Source organism: Durio zibethinus, chromosome 26 (genome assembly GCF_047325235.1).
Source record: "Durio zibethinus cultivar Kanyao isolate XHJ-2024 chromosome 26, ASM4732523v1, whole genome shotgun sequence".
Taxonomy (NCBI): domain Eukaryota; kingdom Viridiplantae; phylum Streptophyta; class Magnoliopsida; order Malvales; family Malvaceae; genus Durio; species Durio zibethinus.
The window spans coordinates 4837067-4855593 of NC_143187.1; the positions used below are offsets into that span (position 1 = coordinate 4837067).

General features: G+C 34.2%; 2 protein-coding genes and 1 pseudogene across 9 annotated transcripts; all 3 read left to right on the top strand.

Moving 5' to 3' along the window:
* The first annotated feature begins 17 nt into the window (after window positions 1-17).
* Window positions 18-5805, top strand: LOC111274155 (LRR receptor-like serine/threonine-protein kinase IOS1; annotated as a pseudogene). Its single transcript, XR_016334007.1, has 17 exons — window positions 18-22; window positions 79-139; window positions 240-259; window positions 765-906; window positions 1865-1958; window positions 2018-2585; window positions 2684-3159; window positions 3269-3407; window positions 3503-3574; window positions 3670-3741; window positions 3819-3896; window positions 4113-4291; window positions 4386-4624; window positions 4689-4815; window positions 4937-4999; window positions 5103-5292; window positions 5395-5805. The product of XR_016334007.1 is annotated as an LRR receptor-like serine/threonine-protein kinase IOS1 (transcript).
* A 973-nt stretch (window positions 5806-6778) lies between these two features.
* On the top strand, window positions 6779-11286 carry LOC111274156 (LRR receptor-like serine/threonine-protein kinase IOS1). The gene is made up of 14 exons (XM_022858791.2): window positions 6779-6914; window positions 7346-7459; window positions 7546-8083; window positions 8180-8655; window positions 8735-8873; window positions 8954-9025; window positions 9119-9190; window positions 9268-9348; window positions 9595-9743; window positions 9866-10089; window positions 10169-10295; window positions 10418-10480; window positions 10575-10764; window positions 10847-11286. The coding sequence occupies exons 2-14, from the start codon at window positions 7363-7365 to the stop codon at window positions 11199-11201; spliced, it is 2583 nt and encodes an 860-aa protein (XP_022714526.2). The 5' UTR covers window positions 6779-6914; window positions 7346-7362; the 3' UTR covers window positions 11202-11286.
* A 974-nt stretch (window positions 11287-12260) lies between these two features.
* Window positions 12261-16592, top strand: LOC111318599 (LRR receptor-like serine/threonine-protein kinase IOS1). 7 transcript variants are annotated; one of them, XM_089755943.1, is made up of 14 exons: window positions 12261-12390; window positions 12514-12685; window positions 12770-13310; window positions 13401-13876; window positions 13979-14111; window positions 14193-14264; window positions 14345-14416; window positions 14502-14582; window positions 14803-14954; window positions 15024-15256; window positions 15328-15445; window positions 15543-15605; window positions 15685-15874; window positions 15982-16592. In XM_089755943.1, exons 2-14 carry the CDS (start codon window positions 12550-12552, stop codon window positions 16439-16441), a joined length of 2727 nt encoding a protein of 908 aa, XP_089612069.1. In that variant the 5' UTR covers window positions 12261-12390; window positions 12514-12549; the 3' UTR covers window positions 16442-16592. The 7 variants fall into 7 exon arrangements, with proteins under 7 accessions (XP_089612069.1, XP_089612074.1, XP_089612073.1 ...); XM_089755945.1 differs by lacking the exon at window positions 12261-12390 and having other exon boundaries at window positions 12416-12685; window positions 13401-13552; window positions 13628-13876; XM_089755946.1 differs by lacking the exon at window positions 12261-12390 and having other exon boundaries at window positions 12416-12685; window positions 12770-12985; window positions 13172-13310.
* Window positions 16593-18527: the final 1935 nt, after the last annotated feature.

Below are 18527 nucleotides of genomic sequence, written 5' to 3' on the forward strand. Positions count from 1 at the left end.
TTTTTGAATACAATTCTATGAGGTGATTAAGGATAGATGTATTGCAATCTTGGATTGATGGTTGGATCTTGATTTTAGGTGTTGCCTTGTGAATATGAATGTTTCGTGTGGACAGGATGAAAAGAAACTGTTATGGGAAGTATTTTATCCATGAGGGCCCGGAGCTTTGGTACTTCATAAGGTTTGGTTGATTTTATATTTATGGAGTGAATTTATGGATTCTTGAAGAGGTCTTATAGGAACTTAATCTGGTTAAGTGGTGATTGCTCTTGCAATGGCAAGCGTTAATTTTGGAAGTTGATTAGGTTTGCTAATTTTGAAGACAGCTTTTTAAGTGAAAAATTATTTTCTTGGCGTTCCTGAAAGAGGATGAAGAATTTTGATTATCATGACAGAAAATGATTTATTTTACGGGATTTGACTGACGCTTTTGATTTCAAGATCACTAGGGAGAACCATTCTTTTTCCTTGAAAAAAGAATTACTAGAAACATTTTGAAAAATCAAAGTCTTCATTATTAACATTATTATATTTGCATACAATTTTTTTCTCTTGTATCTTCATTAAGTATATTATTAATTATTTATTAGTAAAGTATAATCTTTGATTAACGGTTGGCATGCATCAAATTAGTCCACCGAAGATATATAACAAACTTAGGCAACTAGGATTAATTAAGTAATTCATTTTATATGTTAAGTTGGATGAACTTGCTCTAAACCTACCTATACATTGGGTTTTAATATCTTTCTTTGATCATACAGTCCATGTGTAGAATTTATTTATCCTACAACAGAAATTTCCATTGAAGCAAATAAAAATAGGTATAATTTTAAAATAAGTTTGAAAAGGATAGTTGTCCTTTGTACTTCAAAGTCCCAAGGACAACTCTGGCGACAAAGACAGGTCTAATTAATTAATTTTCTACCTAAGTTTTACACGAGAAATATGTATTCATTCCTTAATTATAAAAAAAAAAAAAAGTATACCTTGTCAATAATTTTTTCTATTTTTCATTTATCAAAAAATAAATGCTTGTAAATAATCTAAATTAACGCTTATATGATTCACACACACACAAAAAGCAATTAGATACATCATTTTTCTGATCTTTTCAAAATTCAAATTCCAATTTCCAATAACAAGAGATATTATTGAAATTAAGAATATTATTACTTTATAATTTTTTTGGTTAAAAATATCACAGTTTGAAAATTAAATAAAATTATAAATATTGAAATTTTGATCTTAAATAATATTATTTTTTTAAAAATGATTTCATAAACTAATTTAATTAACTTACAATTTCAATTTTCAATGTTTTCGCCGTTAGCAAATTATTTTTATGGGAAAAGATATCTTATTATATATATATATATATAGATGACATTTCAAGTTTCAACTATATTAGAAGTTCAGCAAATTCCGCGTCGTTTAACCATATTATTGATAAAATTAATTAAAGTATAAATTAAACGAAGTCTTCCCTTAAAGTCCGCCCCACTAGCAAGTCAGCTGAGAACCTTCAAGTGTCAAAGGCCATGTCTGTCACGTTTTGGTCAAAAATTTCACTCTATTGACTTGCAACAACCATACAACGGATCAATTCACGCAGCTAGCATTAGTTTAATTAAATTTTTACAGCAAACGTACGTATAGCATACAGAATTACCCACCAAGGCTTAGCCTCGTTAGTAGAAATGCACCAGATTTAAAAATAAACATTTTAATGCTTAAATTGCTCTCGGAAGAATAATTGACCAAGTTTCATTCATATTTTATTTCAATGAACACTACTTTGCCTGTATATATGAAATTTATGTAAGTTATAAGATTTGATCAATTGCTTCTTTGTCCTCTAAAGACAGTAATGGAGGTGTTAAAGCATGTCTCCCTTGCATTGATCATTAGCAGCATTGCTTTTGCAGTTTTGGTTCCTGCCCAGCTTGATCAATCAGGTTCAGTTATCTAATCTTTCAATCAGAATTTCTATTCTGATCTTCACTAACCAGGGAAGAACTAAGATCTTGCATTGTTTCTCTCTCAGGTTTCATTAGCTTAGATTGTGGGCTACCAGCAGATTCGAGCTATACTGAAGCCACAACAGGCATTGATTATATTTCAGATGCAGCTTATATCGAAACTGGCATTGGTAAGAGTGTCTTACCTGAATTCCAAACAGGAAAGCAGCAGCAGACATGGCATGTTAGAAGCTTTCCTGAAGGGGACCGAAATTGCTACAACCTTAACCTCACAAAGGGCGACCAGTATTTAATCAGAGCTAGTTTCATGTATGGAAACTATGATGAATTAAATAAAGTGCCACAATTTGATCTGCATTTAGGTCCCAATTTGTGGGGTACTGTATCATTGCAAAATAATGCTTCCACTGCTATAACCATGGACATAATTTATGTCCTACAAGAAAATCATTTGCATGTTTGTCTGGTGAATACCGGTAATGGGATACCATTCATATCGGCATTAGAGTTGAGGCTTTTGAACAGTACTACCTACAGAACTGAAACTGGATCCCTACAGCTCTTCACAAGGTATGATGTTGGTTCAACAACGGGAACATTCAGGTAAGTTATTCTGATCAGCTTTCAACTTGCTAAAACCTTTTGATAAATAGAATTATAATTTTTAGACCCCTTTGCTTAGTTCCTGAGTAATGCAACAGGTTTAAAGAAGACGCTTATGATCGTATCTGGAGGCCTTATAAAAGAAACGATTGGACACAAATAAGTACATCTTCTACAGTCGGTTCTGCAGACGACAACTACCAACCACCATCACTTGCTATGAGGACTGCAGGCACACCAATAAATGCTAGCCACTCCTTGGATTTCTTCATTGACTCCAGCTCTCTTCCAGGTGCTCAGCTTTACTTGTACATGCACTTTGCTGAAGTTGAAAGGTTCCTGGCTAATGAGTCCAGATCCTTTAACATCTCTTATAATGGCAAGTACTGGTATGGACCTTTTAGTCCTACTTACTTGTCCTCAACGACTCTGTATACTCAATCAGCTTTGACTGGTGGACAGCACCAATTCTCAATCTACAAAACTGCTGATTCAACCCATCCACCTATCCTTAACGCAATTGAGGTTTATACGGTTAAAGAATTCTTACAATCTGAGACAATCCAAAAAGAAGGTATTCTCCTTAGAACTCTGAATATATGGTTTCACCAGCTAGCTGCCTGTCTCCACAATCAATATGCAGGCCTTTAAGTCATAATCTGATACATTTCTGAAATAAATAGTTGATGCAATCTCAAATATAAAATCAATTTATGGATTGAAAAGAAACTGGCAAGGAGATCCATGTGCTCCTCAAGCATACTCCTGGGAAGGGCTTAATTGCAGCTATGATGGTTACAATCCACCTAAAATCATATCTTTGTAAGTTTTTGCCCCCCCACCCCCAATGTTCTAGCTATCAATATCTTCCTTCAGTTCAACATCTTTGCTAACGGTTCTATTTAACATTAAATCAGAAACTTATCCTCGAGCGGATTGACTGGAAAGATACCTCCTTACTTGGCCAATCTCACTCAGTTACAATATTTGTAAGTATATTAAGATCACAATAACTAAAAGTCTAAAAGGTCACGAATCTATTTATTGGAAAAACATTAGCTTAACTGTTACTCTGAAATGTCAGGGACTTATCCAATAATAGTTTGAATGGAGCAGTGCCTGAGTTTCTATCTCGATTGCAATCCTTGACAGTGCTGTAAGAAACTAGGATTGAGACTCCATAAACATTTCTTTGTAAGATAAGTTGAGGATCATTACTGCTATATTTTGCAGAAACTTGCAAGGAAACAAGCTGAATGGTAAAGTTCCAACTGTACTTGTTGAAAGGTCAAAGAATGGATTGCTATTGAGGTATGCTCTCTGTTCAGAAACAGGACCTATTGTTCCCATGATTTGCCATTATGGTACTCTAAACCATTGATCACAATGTTTCTTTGTAAACAATGAAGCCAAATAACATGGGGGCTAAATACTTAGGATTGACTTGAACTTGATATCACATGACAATCCTTACTGTTTGCGTATTCCAAGTCTTAACCTTCCTGTTGTTAACTGAAATAACTGTAGCGTTGAAGGAAATCCAAACCTTTGCGCATCACTTTCATGTAACAAGAAGAAGAAGAAAACTGTTATTCGAATTGCAGCATCAGTTGCTTCATTTGCTGTTCTCATAATTGCGTTGGCTATCTCATGGAGGCTTAAAAGGAGAAAACCACCAGTAGGTATGATCAACATGACCAAAATCGGTGAATTTTGAACATTAAATGGAGCCTTTTTCATGCTGTTGCTTGAAACATTCTCAAAATGTTTATGCTTATAGACCTATGCTGATTTTATCAGGTCCAAATATGGATGATGAATACCAAAACTCAGCCCCATCACTGGAGTCAAAGAACAGGCAGTTCACGTTTTCTGAGGTGCAGAGAATGACAAACAACTTCGAGAAAGTTCTCGGGAGAGGAGGATTCGGAGCAGTTTTCCATGGCTACTTGGATGACACTCAAGTAGCAGTAAAGATGCTATTTCATTCATCTGTTCAAGGCTATAAGCAATTTCAAGCAGAGATACGAGAGCCTAATGTATGTGAAAGCTTCTTCTCATTTATGATATCAAACTAATTAAGATTTTGGTTCATTTATATAGGTCAAACTTCTTCTTAGAGTTCATCATAGAAACTTGACAATCCTTATTGGGTATTGCAATGAAGGCACCAATCTGGGGCTAATATATGAGTATATGGCTAAAGGAAACTTAGCAGAGCGTCTGTCAGGTTTGGATACACTATTCTCCGCATTCTGATTCAATAAATTTTGTTTCTAGCAAGGAGGGAACTCATCATATCAATACATGCATGGTTGGAGAGGTTAACGCACCTTATGAAATGGATGCAGATAGATGTCACAGTGTCCTGAGTTGGGAAGGAAGACTTCGAACGGCACTGGAAGCAGCACAAGGTTAACATGCATTAACTTAATTTATTTTCCATTTTTAAAATGCTTTTTATAAGTTTTATTTGTAATAGCAAGTGAACTAAGAACAATAAATTGAAAATTGCAGGACTGGAGTATTTACATAATGGTTGCAAACCACCAATAATTCACAGAGATGTGAAATGCACAAACATCTTGTTAAATGAAAACTTACAAGCCAAGTTAGCTGATTTCGGTCTGTCCAAGACTTTTCCTGTTGAAGGTGCCACTCATGTATCGACATCCATTGCTGGTACTCCTGGCTACCTAGACCCTGAGTACGTACATCTGCTTTTGGCAAAGCTATTGTTCTTAGAGTTCACCTTTGCTTTGTTGAAATGATCTTTGAATTCAAACAAAGTTACATTTTTGTTATGCAGGTATTACATATCAAACAGATTAACAGAGAAAAGTGACGTTTATAGTTTTGGGATTGTTCTTCTTGAGATAGTAATAAGTCGACCAGTGATTTCAGAAACCAATAATAAGAGAACTCACATAAGTCAATGGGTTAGTTCCATGCTGTCCAGAGGGGATATAAGAAATATTGTTGATCCAAGATTAAGAGGAGATTTGATGTTAATTCTGTGTGGAAAGCTGTAGAAGTAGCAATGACTTGTCTTTCTCCAACTTCCACAAGAAGGCCAACCATGAATCAGGTAGTGGTGGAATTAACCCAATGTTTGTCAGCGGAGAGAGCTAGGACGGTGAGGGGACATGAAAATGAATCACAAGACTCGATTGCAATGATTACCAGGAATTTTGAAACTGAACTTTCCCTACCAAGGTGATCGTGAATCTGAGAATAAGATTAATCCCTAGCAGGATAAACCCAAAAATATTATTGTCATTTTGATGCTGTCTAGCTATGGTTGATGTGAGTACAGTGGCATGAAACAGGGTGTAGTTTGTGTAAAGAAAGTCTGTTCTAGTGGACTATATGTAGATAATTTCATACATATACTTTTGTGCATGATTTCAAAGAACAATGTCATGTCCAATTTGAGTAAACCAGAAATTCCAGCCATTCTATTCCGTAATTCTGTTTTTCATCAGAGTTCAAACATTTTAACTGGCATTTGAATGATGCAGATCAAGTAAGTTTCTGTCATTTTTTCCCCAAATATTACCTGTGTCTTGGTAAGAAAATAAAAATTCCTCAAGGATTCTGAACAAGTTACATGATGAGGAAAAACCATAAAAAATGACAGTTGAAACCTGATCTGTGATCACTGATTCAACAGCATCCTCTACCACTTACTGACTAGTTTCGGTTCTCCAAATTTTATGGTGAAGAGAATATGGTCCAACATCTTGTCACAATGACTTCTTCCCCTTCAAAAAAAAAAGACGAAAACTAACTAGGCCTTGAATTTTACGATAAAAGAGGGAAGGAAAATCAAGAGGTCAACTTTTTTGTCTGTCAACAAAAACTGCATCTCTTGCGCGTAAAACTCTCTTTCCTTCTAGCTAAACCGCATTATGTAAGGTCAACTATGACCAACAACTTAGAACATCAACCGACAGAAACAACTTTATTCTGAGCAGAATGCCTTGACAAGAACAGCATGCCAGCAGTATTCTATCAACTTAAATAACAATTCTACTTATGAACTTTCTTAGCTACATCTTTGATGCTACAACTGAAAAATGTTCAAATATACTACTTAGTCCTCTTATAAATAGAGGAAATGGTCAACAGATTTATCAATTTATTTCCTCTCTTTTGCATCTTCACTCTATTGATTTCTGATCATTGAAATGGCAAATTCCAATTAGATTATTATAGTTTCATGTTTTCTTATACTAACCATCCAAGCCTACCCTTTACCTGGTGATCTATTGAAGTATAAATTGAGGGTATCATATTTCACACCCTCAATTACAAAATACTATGTTGGTATGACTTGTTCTTTCCCTAAACAAACCTGTGACTTGGCAAAATAGGATCAATGGAGTAGACAATTTGAAAACCTAGTTTCATATTTAATAATCTTGACCAAAATTATAATCAAGTATTCAAGAAAATATGCTCAGAACTTTCATTTAATACCAATGCTGAAATATACTATATAAATTGGTCAATAGTGTTTGCTGGATCAATGCCAAATGGACATAGAAATAAGTTCCGAATTGTACCCAACAGAAATTTTCTTGAGTTAATTTAATATATCAATCTGCCGTTTCCTACAGAAATATTGATGTAGTAATGGTTATTGATTACAACAGCAACAATTGACCAAGTATCTAAAATATTTTTATATAATATAGCTAATGATAAACTGTTATTAGGATTATAATGCTAGTTTGCTACTTTCTTCTCCTATGCAGAGGAAGCTAAAAATAAGATGGAGATGTTTAGATGTTTTTTCCTGGCTTTGTTTGGAGGTTTGGCTTTCGTGATCCAGCTCCAGCTTCTTCAGGTTAATGGCCAAGATCAATCAGGTTTTTCAATATCTTAATTTATGCATATCCATTCAGATGAGATTCTTTCACCATAAACAGGACTCAGACCTTTCTTGTTCTCTCAGGATTCATTAGCTTAGATTGCGGATTACCACAAGACTCCAACTATACTGAAATCACTACGGGCTTAAACTATAGTTCAGATGCTTCCTTTATAGAAACAGGCATAAGTAGGAGTATATTACCTGAATTCAGAACAAATGTTCAGAGGCAGATGTGGTATGTCAGAAGCTTTCCTGAAGGAATAAGAAACTGTTACAACTTTAGACTTAAAAATGGGAGTAACTATTTGATCAGAGCAAGTTTCATGTATGGAAACTATGATTCGCAAGATAAAGCACCAGAATTTGATATGCATCTAGGACCAAATCTATGGTTTTCAGTGAGACTGAAAAATGCATCCACTTTCATAACCAGAGAGATAGTGCATGTTGTCTCATCAGACAATTTATACGTCTGCCTGGTCAATACGGGCAATGGAACACCTTTTATATCTGTACTGGAATTAAGGCTTCTGATGAATAGCATTTATAAGACTCAAACTGGATCACTGGATCTCTTGGCGCGGCTGGATATTGGTTCGAAAGACAATGAAACAATCAGGTCAGTGATTCACTTTATAAAATGACATCCTATTTTTTTTTCCCCAGAAAGCACGAGTAACCATTGCTTGCTTTGCACAAATACTACATACCATAGGTATAAAGATGATGTCTATGACCGTATTTGGTGGCCTCAAAATTTCGCTGGTTGGAACCAGCTTACAACATCACATACAATTGATTCAAATGGCCATAATGATTTTCAACCACCATCAGTTGTCATGAGAACTGCTGCCACCCCCAAAAATGCTAGCCAGCCAATTGATATCCTTTTGAATGGTGACAATTCGACTGCACAATTTTATGTTTACATGCACTTTGCTGAAGTTAAAAAGCTCCAAGACAACGAGTACAGGCGGTTCAACATTTCTTTGAATGGAAAGTTCTGGTTCGGACCTTTTGTTCCAGATTACTTATACACAAGCACTATATACACCCTGTCAGCATTAACTGGAGGCCAACATCAATTTTCAATCTATAAAGCTCACAATTCTAGCCTGCCACCCATTCTCAATGCCTTTGAGGTCTATATGGTAAAAGAACTGTTACAAACACAATCAGACCCAAGGGATGGTATGTTCCTAAATCACTGCTTTTGCATCTCCAGTATGTGTAAAATAAGAATTATTTAATGTAACTATGGAAATGTTAGTTGAAGCTATCACAAACATCAAGTCAATGTACGGACTAAAGAAAAACTGGCAAGGCGATCCATGTGCTCCTCAAGCTTACTTGTGGGATGGTCTTAATTGCAGCTATGCTGGTTCCGATCCACCTAGAATCATATCCTTGTGAGTCTATATGTTAAAAGTAATATAGTTTTTCCACTTATTTGAACTCCGTTTTCATAAATTACTGAACATACAACTAGGAACTTGTCCTCAAGTGGATTGACAGGAGAGATATCTAGATACATATCAAATCTCAACATGATAGAAATTCTGTAAGTTCCATATTCTTGTGCATTTATACCATTAGTTGCTAACCTATGATTTAGAACAATGGGCTCAATTTTTTCTATCATGCACGTTGTCAGGGACTTATCTGAAAATAATTTGACTGGACCAATACCTGAATTTCTATCACAAATGACCTCACTAAGAGTCCTGTAAGTTACTTGGCAAATAACACATCCGCAAATGCATTTTTCTTAGAAAAAAACTAAAAGGTCATATTGCCATGCAGAAGCCTAAGAGGAAACCTGCTAAATGGTTCTGTTCCAGTTGAACTTATTGAGAGATCAAAAAATGGGTCGCTATCCTTAAGGTTTGCTTCTTGACAACAACTATACGTAAAATTATTACTTTCACATTCCCCACACTACAACTTATATCATGTCAAAGTGGATATGGTCATGTAATACTATTTTTTCTTTTGAATTTAACTAATTCTCATTTAATTATGTCGAAATTAATGTGTTCATTTGATAACTATTATAGTTCAGTAACTTTGTCCTGTAGTACAGGTACTATAATATTCTAACTCTCACATACCATCAATTGAATTGATTAGCGTTGAAGGCAATCAAAATCTTTGCTTATCAGCTTCTTGCAAGAAAAAGAAGAAGTTTATTGTACCAGTAGTAGCATCAGCTGCTGCATTTCTTGTCCTTGTAATTGCGTTGACTACCGTATTGAGCATTAAAATAAGAAAAAAACAAGGTATGAGTCCACTATGAAAATAACAAAGCTCTAGAATATAATAGAATCTATGATATACTAAATGCAATTGGTGAAGGATTTTCACTTGTTGTATGCTTATTGAACTTTTTGTAATTCACTAGCTAGGAAGGCTGATGCCACATCCAACACAGAAGATCAGTTACTAGAGTCAAAAAATCGGCAGTTCACTTACTCTGAGGTCCTCAAGATTACTAACAACTTTGAGAGGGTTCTTGGCAAGGGAGGTTTTGGAACAGTTTACCACGGCTACTTGGATGGTGCTCAAGTGGCTGTGAAGATGCTATCTTCAATGTCAGTTGAAGGCTATAAGCGGTTTCAGGCGGAGGTGGGTAACTTTTATAAGAAGTTTCAGGTCATTTATAAAATACTGAACTAATGATTATAGATATGAGTTTGAATTTCAGGTTGAATCACTTTTAAGAATTCATCATAGAAGTTTGACAAGCATAGTTGGCTATTACGATGAAGGCACCAACAAGGGGCTAATCTATGAGTACATGGCTAATGGAAACTTAGAACAGCATCTGTCAGGTGTGGGCTCATTTGAAAATTTTGAAATATTGTGGTAAAAGCCAGCATAGTTGACATATCAGATTACTAAATTGAATTGAACAAGCAAAAGGGTTTAAACAAATTCCATGTCGCTAATGCAGAAAGTAGCCCTAATATCTTGAGTTGGGAACAGAGACTAAAAATAGCAATGGAGGCAGCACAAGGTTAGAATGCATATGATTTGCTTAATTTCATTTCACCTTTACATGTCTGTTTTAATGCGACTTCAAGTGAATTATCACTGCAACTCAAAATCAGGATTGGAGTATTTGCACAATGGTTGCACACCAACCATAATTCACAGAGATGTAAAGTCCACCAATATCCTATTGAGCGAGGACCTACAAGCCAAACTTGCTGATTTCGGGCTGTCCAGAACTTTTCCTCTTGAAGATGATACGACCGTCTCCACATTTGTTGCGGGTACCCCAGGATACCTTGACCCTGAGTAAGTACTTTCCATTTTTGGGATACAAATAAACATAGTTTCATCCTATGACGGCAAGCTGAGTTACATGTTGGCTTTGCAGGTACAGCATATCAAACAGGTTAACCGAGAAGAGTGATGTGTATAGCTTTGGGGTAGTTCTGTTGGAGATAATAACAAGTCGACCTGTGATAAAAAAAACCAATAAGAATGCCCATATAAGCCAATGGGTTAGTTCCACACTCTCAAAGGGAGACGTAAAAAACGTTGTTGATACAAAATTACAAGGAGATTTCGACATTGATTCGGTTTCCAAAACTATAGAATTAGCGTTGTCTTGTGTATCCCCAATTTCCACAGGGAGGCCAACCATGAATCATGTAGTGATGGAATTAGGTGAGAGTTTGGCAATCGAGATGGAAAGGACAAATAATAGCCATAAAATTGAAGTGGGCTAGCTTGGCAATCGTGTAATGTATTTGTAACTCTGGCAGCTTCAATCATTGTTTCCATTTGTATAAAGAAATATAATTTGTTTTTCAACTGTTATTGGAAATTGACAAGTAATACCAAAAAATGAAAAATCAAAAGAGACCTTCCTGGTCCCTGGATGTGTGCCTGCAACCTTCTTCAAAGGGTATTATTTACGTAAATGTCCATCATTTCCTGAGGTATGATATGACAAACAAATAACGGCCACACACTTCCAAAGGTAACATGGGTGACTTATTTAACCGGAGGGGAAAACAGATTCCTTCCAGGCCCAAAATTTTATCTTTAACCAAATCATCATTTTACTTGAACATTGAACAAGGCAAATTTTTAATATTTATATTTTATTTAATGTTTTATACGAATAAAATTTAAAGATTGTATTATCAGATGATTTTAATTTTTATTAAAAAATTTTATACACTTAATCTAAATAAAAATGAAATTACTTACATAAACTTTGTATTGTGAAGTTCATAAATTAAAATTGAAATTTCAAATTTATAGATTGAATCATTGAAAAGTTTTGCTATATAGATATGTAAATTTTAAAAAAATATATTTTTTAGATAAATATTTTTATTAAAAGTTTTGAAAAATTTTTTGTGTTAAATAGTATTAATCAAATTTAAATTATAAATAATTTTTTATATATTATTAATTTTATCATTAATTCTATCAATATATCAATTTAAATTTTTTACTAATGTTTTTATTAAATTATTTTTAATAAAAATTTCATCTAATTAAATTGTCTCCAGTCGTTCCACTCTATACACTACTAGTTGGTTCGTTACCATATCTCCAAATCCATTTGTCGAGGGGAGCTTTGTTTTTGGCATCAACTTGGATAAAAATTTTCTATTTCATTTTTCTAAAAAGATTTTAACAAAAAAAAGTCAAAGTATTCAAAGTTGCTGACTTTGACTAAGTAAAATTTGTATCTACTTCATACCAAATCAATATATTTAAATTTTCTTATGACTTTTTTTATTAGGAAACTTAAGATAAAAAACAAAAGATAGAAAACATATAAAGTCTTGTTCAAGATTACTATCAGAGACATTAATATAATAAAGCTTGATACGATGCCAGTCCGATTAATTAACATCAACCACATAGATTGAACGCAGCAGCTGTTCTTCAATTTAAAAGGTCTGGACGAACTTTCTCAGCATTTAGCAAAAGTCTTATCTCAGCTCTCATACTAAATCAGCGGTTTGATTTTTCTTGGTTAATTTGGTCATACAACTTGTTCAGATTACTTGCAACTTGCAGGAAAGGTAATGAAAAGTATTCACCCGACTACAAAATATGGTTAACTATATGGCAATAACCTATAATCAAGTTGTTGGTTTAGACATGGTCAAAGGGATGTTAAGACATTTGCTTTTAGCAGTGCTTAACAGTTTTGTTCTAATAATTCTGATACATGCACAAGATCAACCTGGTAATTTTAATAGTTGTATATGTCTGAATCTGTAATTATTTGCCATTCATTACAAGCACTAAGTCCTCTGCCTTTCTCTCTCAGGCTTCATTAACATAGATTGTGGGTTACCCGAAAATTCTAGCTATCCTGAAAATGAAACGACTCTGACTTACATGTCAGATGCAGCCTTCATTGACACTGGCATCAGCATGAAAATATCATCGGAATTCGTAACGGATAGCCTTCGGCAACCATTCAAGCATGTCAGAAGCTTTCCTCAAGGAATCAGAAGCTGTTACAGTATAGAAGTCAGCAGAGGTAATAAGTACTTGATTAGAGCATTTTTCATGTATGGAAATTATGATTCCCAACGTAAAGTGCCAGAGTTTGAGCTGCATCTTGGAGCTAATTTGTGGGAAACCATTAAACTATCTGATGCATCTACTTGGCGAATGGCGGAGATCATACATGTACCACTGTCAAATTTTATATCTGTCTGTCTAGTGAACACAGGATTTGGGACACCCTTCATATCAGCAATAGAATTAAGGCCTTTGAGAAATACTATCTATGAAATTCAATCTGGATCACTGGAACTCCAATGGCGGTTTGATTTTGCTTCATTAACTGATCAAATATTGAGGTAAATCATTTTATATATATGCCGCGATTCCTTCTTTCTTTTACCTTAATTTGAAATGTCAACGCGCTTAAAAACTGAGAAATTGCTCAGGTATAAAATAGATGAATATGATCGTCTCTGGTGGCCTTACAATTTAGAAAACTGGGCTCTGTTGAATTCCTCATTTTCCATTGACTCCAAAAATAATGATTTCAAACCACCATCAATTGTCATGGAAACTGCTGCACAGATGAAAAACAACAGTAAGCCCTTAAGTTTATCTTTTCTAACCATTAAACAGACAGACAAATTTTATGTGTACATGTACTTTGCTGAAGTTGAAAAGCTCCAAGCAAACCAGTTCAGACAGTTTAACATATCTCTGAATGGACGACATTGGTCTGGACCTCATTCTCCTGCTTATTTAGAAGCAACTACTGTCTATAAAACAACACCATTGACAGGCGACTCAGAATACCAGTTTTTAATATACAAAGCCCAAAATTCATCACTTCCACCAATCATCAATGCCATTGAGGTATACAAGCTCAATGAACTCCCACAACTAGAAACAAACGAAGATGATGGTATATATGTTCTTTCCAAATATTCTTTTCATTTTGTAAATATGGTCTTCCTCTCCTAGTATGATTTGTCCTAACTATTGTTTCTTGTACAAAATTCTATAGTTGATGCCGTTAAAAATATCAAATCAACAAATCAAATTAAGAGAAATTGGCAAGGAGATCCTTGTGCTCCTGAAGCTTACTTGTGGGATGGTCTTAACTGCAGTTACAATGGTTCACCTAGAATAATATCCTTGTGAGTCTGTTTCTTCAAGGTTATGCTGATTTCTGATAAATTCTGGATCTCTATAATTAAGGCTACTGCAAATTTCATCAGGAATTTGTCCTCAAGTGGATTGACAGGGAACATAACACTTTACATATCAAATCTGTCAATGTTACAAATCTTGTAAGTATCTCTTCTAACAGAACTGACCAAGCTGACAACATATTTAAACCAAATCCACTCAATTTCTGTTTCAATGTTAGGGATTTGTCAAACAATAATTTAGTGGGAGAAGTGCCTAGTTTTCTGTCCAAACTGCCACTCTTGAGGGTCCTGTAAGTGGCAAATCTTAAATTAAAAAATTAAGATTCCTATACGTTCTTTTCAGGAAAAAGAAAAACATTTGATGTCTCTATGCAGAAATTTGAAGAAAAACAAACTCATAGGTTCAGTTCCAGTTGAACTCATCCAAAGATCAAAGAATGGTTCTCTAATACTGAGGTATGCTACTTTATCTAAACATACCCAAATATTATGATTATTCATTTTGATGAATAAACGTTTACTGGTAAATCAAATCATAGTTAATGTGATTACAGAGATTTTCTGTTTTCCATTTTGCTTCCTTTTAATGGGGGAATTAATAATTAATCTCCTTAGAAGAAATACTACATTATTAGTAGTAGTTTGACTCCAAGTCTCATCCTTGTCTTTATTCAAGTGTTGGGGGAAATCCAGATCTTTGTTCATCAATTTCATGTGACAATAAAAACACGAAACTTGTTGCTTCAGTGGTTGCATCTGTGGTTACATCATTCGTCCTCGTTACTGCCTTGGCCGTCTTCTGGTTTCTTAAAAGGCGAAAGCAACAAGGTAAATGACCATTACGTATTCGTATTGGTTTGAAGATCTAGAATATATAATATGCTATATTCTTTTTAGTTGCGTTAGCAGGGAAAATGGATGGTGAATTCAATAGAACAAATCCGGTATTAGAGTCGAAGAATCGACTGTTCACTTACGCTGAGGTCAGGAGGATTACCGGCAACTTCGAGAGGATTCTTGGCAGGGGAAAACATGGAACTGTTTACCGTGGTTACTTAGATGATGCTCCTGTTGCTGTAAAAATGCTCTCTTTATTATCCGTCCAAAGCTACAAGCACTTTCAGGAAGAGGTACAAATATGAAGTTTTGATGCTTCAGCTCGTATACATCATTTAAACTAAAAAGAAATGATTTTTCTTAGGTAAATCTTCTTCTAGGACTTCACCACAGAAACCTGATAAATCCTGTTGGCTATTGCAATGAAGGTGGGCTTATCTATGAATTCATGGCTAACGGAAGCCTAGAGGAACTTCTGTCAGGTTTACTTGAAACTTGAAATCTTAGATTAGATATGGAATCATGCATTTCATTTCATCCGGTATGTCATGTTATGATTTTAATCCATTGTAACAACAGACAGCAGCACTAATTTCTTGAATTGGGAGGGGAGACTGCGAGTAGCATTGGATGTTGCACAAGGTTAGAGTGTAGAGAAGCTTGTTTTACATCCATTCTAGGCATTGTTACTTGACCACTAACAGCTATAATTGATATGCAGGACTAGCGTATCTACACAATTATTGTAAGCCCGCCATAGTACATGGAAATTTGAAGTCCAGTAACATCTTAATAAATGATGAATTTCAAGTCAAACTAGCAGATTTTGGGTTATCCAGGACCTTTCTAAATGATGAAGACACCAACGTCTTAACCTCTGCTGCTGGGACACCAGGGGACCTCGATCACGAGTGAGTAGCTTCCTTTAATCATATTTATCGCTTCTGAGTTGAAATTGTTCAAATGAAAGTCAACTGGAGTAAATATGTTGGGGCTAATTTACATTTTTTGCTTTCAGGTATTCAGAATCAAAGAGATTAAGCGAGAAAACTGATGTCTATAGCTTTGGGATTGTTCTTCTGGAGATGTTTACAGGCCAACCTGCTATTTCAAGAACACCTAAGAAGGCTCATAATCATAAAGTTCTAGTTGAACTAGTCGGTTCTATGGTTGCAAAAGGAGACTTTGCAAATATCGTTGATCCAAGATTAAAAGGAGACTTTGGCATTCAATCTGTCAGGAAAGCTATAAAGATAGCAATGGCTTGCATATCAGCAGCTGGCACTGGAAGGCTAACCATGGATGAAGTAGTGATGGAATTGAATCAGTGTTTAGCAGTTGAGATAGCAGAAAACAACAAGGGCCATGAAAGTGAAGCAAAGGGTTCGATTGAGATGATCACCGTGACTTTGGAAACTGATGAATCTATCCTTTTAGAAAGTTATCAGTTTCACTCTAGGAAGTCGACTGGGTCATGACTTAATTCTTCAGAAGAAAGAATATCCGGAAATTAGCATAGTAAATTTCACAATGACACCTCACGCGTATTTGTTTTTTAAATATATTTTTAAAATTAAGTACATTTATTTTTTAAAATTTTTAAAATTTTAAATTAATTTTAATATAAAATATCATTATATGATTCATTGATAATATATAATATTTATACATCGATAATTCATTAAATATAAATTCTTATAATAATTAAACTTTGCACATATTTATTTATAAACACCTTTAAACTTTTAAATTTACTTAATAATAAGATGACAACATTTTATTCATTGTTAATCCAATATAACTCGTCTAAATAGATCATATTAAGTCTCAACATATTTGTACATGTAACCATTTTAAGTATGGATATAAAAAAAATCATATTAAATTTAAAATTATTTTGATATTAGATTATTCGATTTAAAATTGATATAATTGACAAGAAATTCTTTTAGAAACAAATTTGCTAAAACCATTATCAGGATTAAGGTAAATTTATACTTAAGGTCTTAAATTACTAACAAATATCTCATGTATCTGAAGGGAAAAAAACAAGAAGAAATTTCCCATTTCTTTTCATTCTTTTTTATGATCTTAAAAACCGTTTGAAATAAACCAGATATTAATACAGAATGGGCCTATCAGGAGTTGGGCAACATTTGTCATGTAGGTCCAAAATCAAACCCAAAACCACCACTTCTATTATAATTCACAGGCTATTTGAGTTTTTAGGCTAGTTGGGCCAAATAAGTCAGAGCCGAACTGGATTTCTCCACCAAAATTTGAAGTTAGGTTTTGCTTTGATAAGTAGTATGGGTGAGTATTTCACTTATAATTTTTTTATTATAATTTTATAATTAATTAATTAATTATAATAATAAATTATATAAAATTTATTATTTAAAAATGTAGATTTAATATAAATTTTTTATAGACTTTATACAATATTAAAGTATTATTGATTAATTATATTATAATAATTGTAAGTGATATGTTCTCAAAAAATGAAAAGGATTAAAGATGAAAAATTTGTTACCACTAATAAATACCATAGGCTGAAAAACATGGGTTGATTTGAAATTAATAAAAATATTTAATATTCAAATCTAAATAAAATCTAATAAGAGAAAAAATCAATCTTTATCAAATCATTTCGAATCAGTGTTTTGTTTTTCTTTTCTTTTTTTCTCAGTTCTACAAATCTAAACACCCCTGACATGGTCTGTTCCAAGGCTGCAACTTAAATAGGGCAGTGGGGGAAGGTATTTTCATGGCATTTATGATTTTGCAAAAGCATCTTCTAAAAGTAACAAGAAAGTTATTACCTAATGACCCTAAATTCCATGGATAAGTTCCATTGCCAGCGAATGTCCACAAAGAGCAGAGCGCTCTGGTTTCAGACGTTTGAATAAAGTTAATTTCCATACTGCAAGTCGAAGCAAGTCCTGACTCAATTAAATCCACTTTAATTATTGATTGAAACGCAAGCCTGTAATCCAAAGAAATGTCACATAATCTTTTCTTAACTTGGGGAACGAAAGTCTAAACCTACTACCTTTTTTTTCAAAGACAAATGTTGTAACCATCATCGTCAGCAATGGTATGTTTCAAACAGAAACCAGTGTCCATTGTGAACGGAAATCGGAATGAAACTGGAAAAAAAATGGTCTAAAAACATTGTGACGTTTAAACATGATTAACTATACTCAAGATTTGCATTCGAGGAGCCGTCAAAAAGCAATAAAATTGTCCCAATCAATGCAGCAGCCACAATCATAACCGCTCAAGCAAAGTCAATTCTCCCAACTTGAACTCGAAATGTTCTTATGCACACGCAAATTGGTTATTTTGAGACCTATGAAATGTGGTCAAACTTGAGTGACAAACAAAACAACAAAAAACCCAGCCAGCGATCTGGGCTCCTTTCTCAACAGATTGTCTAAATTTAGCATGGTCATCTAAACCACAAAAGACCCATTTGATCCAATCAAAGCCCACTTTTTTCACCCTTACAGGACAAAGCTGAAACTGCCAAGCAAAAGCAGGATATAAAATTTTATGAAAAAA

Bases quoted from the DNA above. Each gene is read 5' to 3' on its own strand.
- LOC111274156 (XM_022858791.2), top strand. From the start codon at position 7,363: ATGGAGATGTTTAGATGTTTTTTCCTGGCTTTGTTTGGAGGTTTGGCT. The intron at 7,460-7,545 runs GTTTTTCAATAT...TTGTTCTCTCAG, and splicing joins TAATGGCCAAGATCAATCAG to GATTCATTAGCTTAGATTGC. The intron at 10,765-10,846 runs GTAAGTACTTTC...TTGGCTTTGCAG, and splicing joins CCAGGATACCTTGACCCTGA to GTACAGCATATCAAACAGGT.
- LOC111318599 (XM_089755943.1), top strand. From the start codon at position 12,550: ATGGTTAACTATATGGCAATAACCTATAATCAAGTTGTTGGTTTAGAC. The intron at 14,112-14,192 runs GTGAGTCTGTTT...AAATTTCATCAG, and splicing joins TCACCTAGAATAATATCCTT to GAATTTGTCCTCAAGTGGAT. The intron at 15,606-15,684 runs GTTAGAGTGTAG...ATTGATATGCAG, and splicing joins AGCATTGGATGTTGCACAAG to GACTAGCGTATCTACACAAT.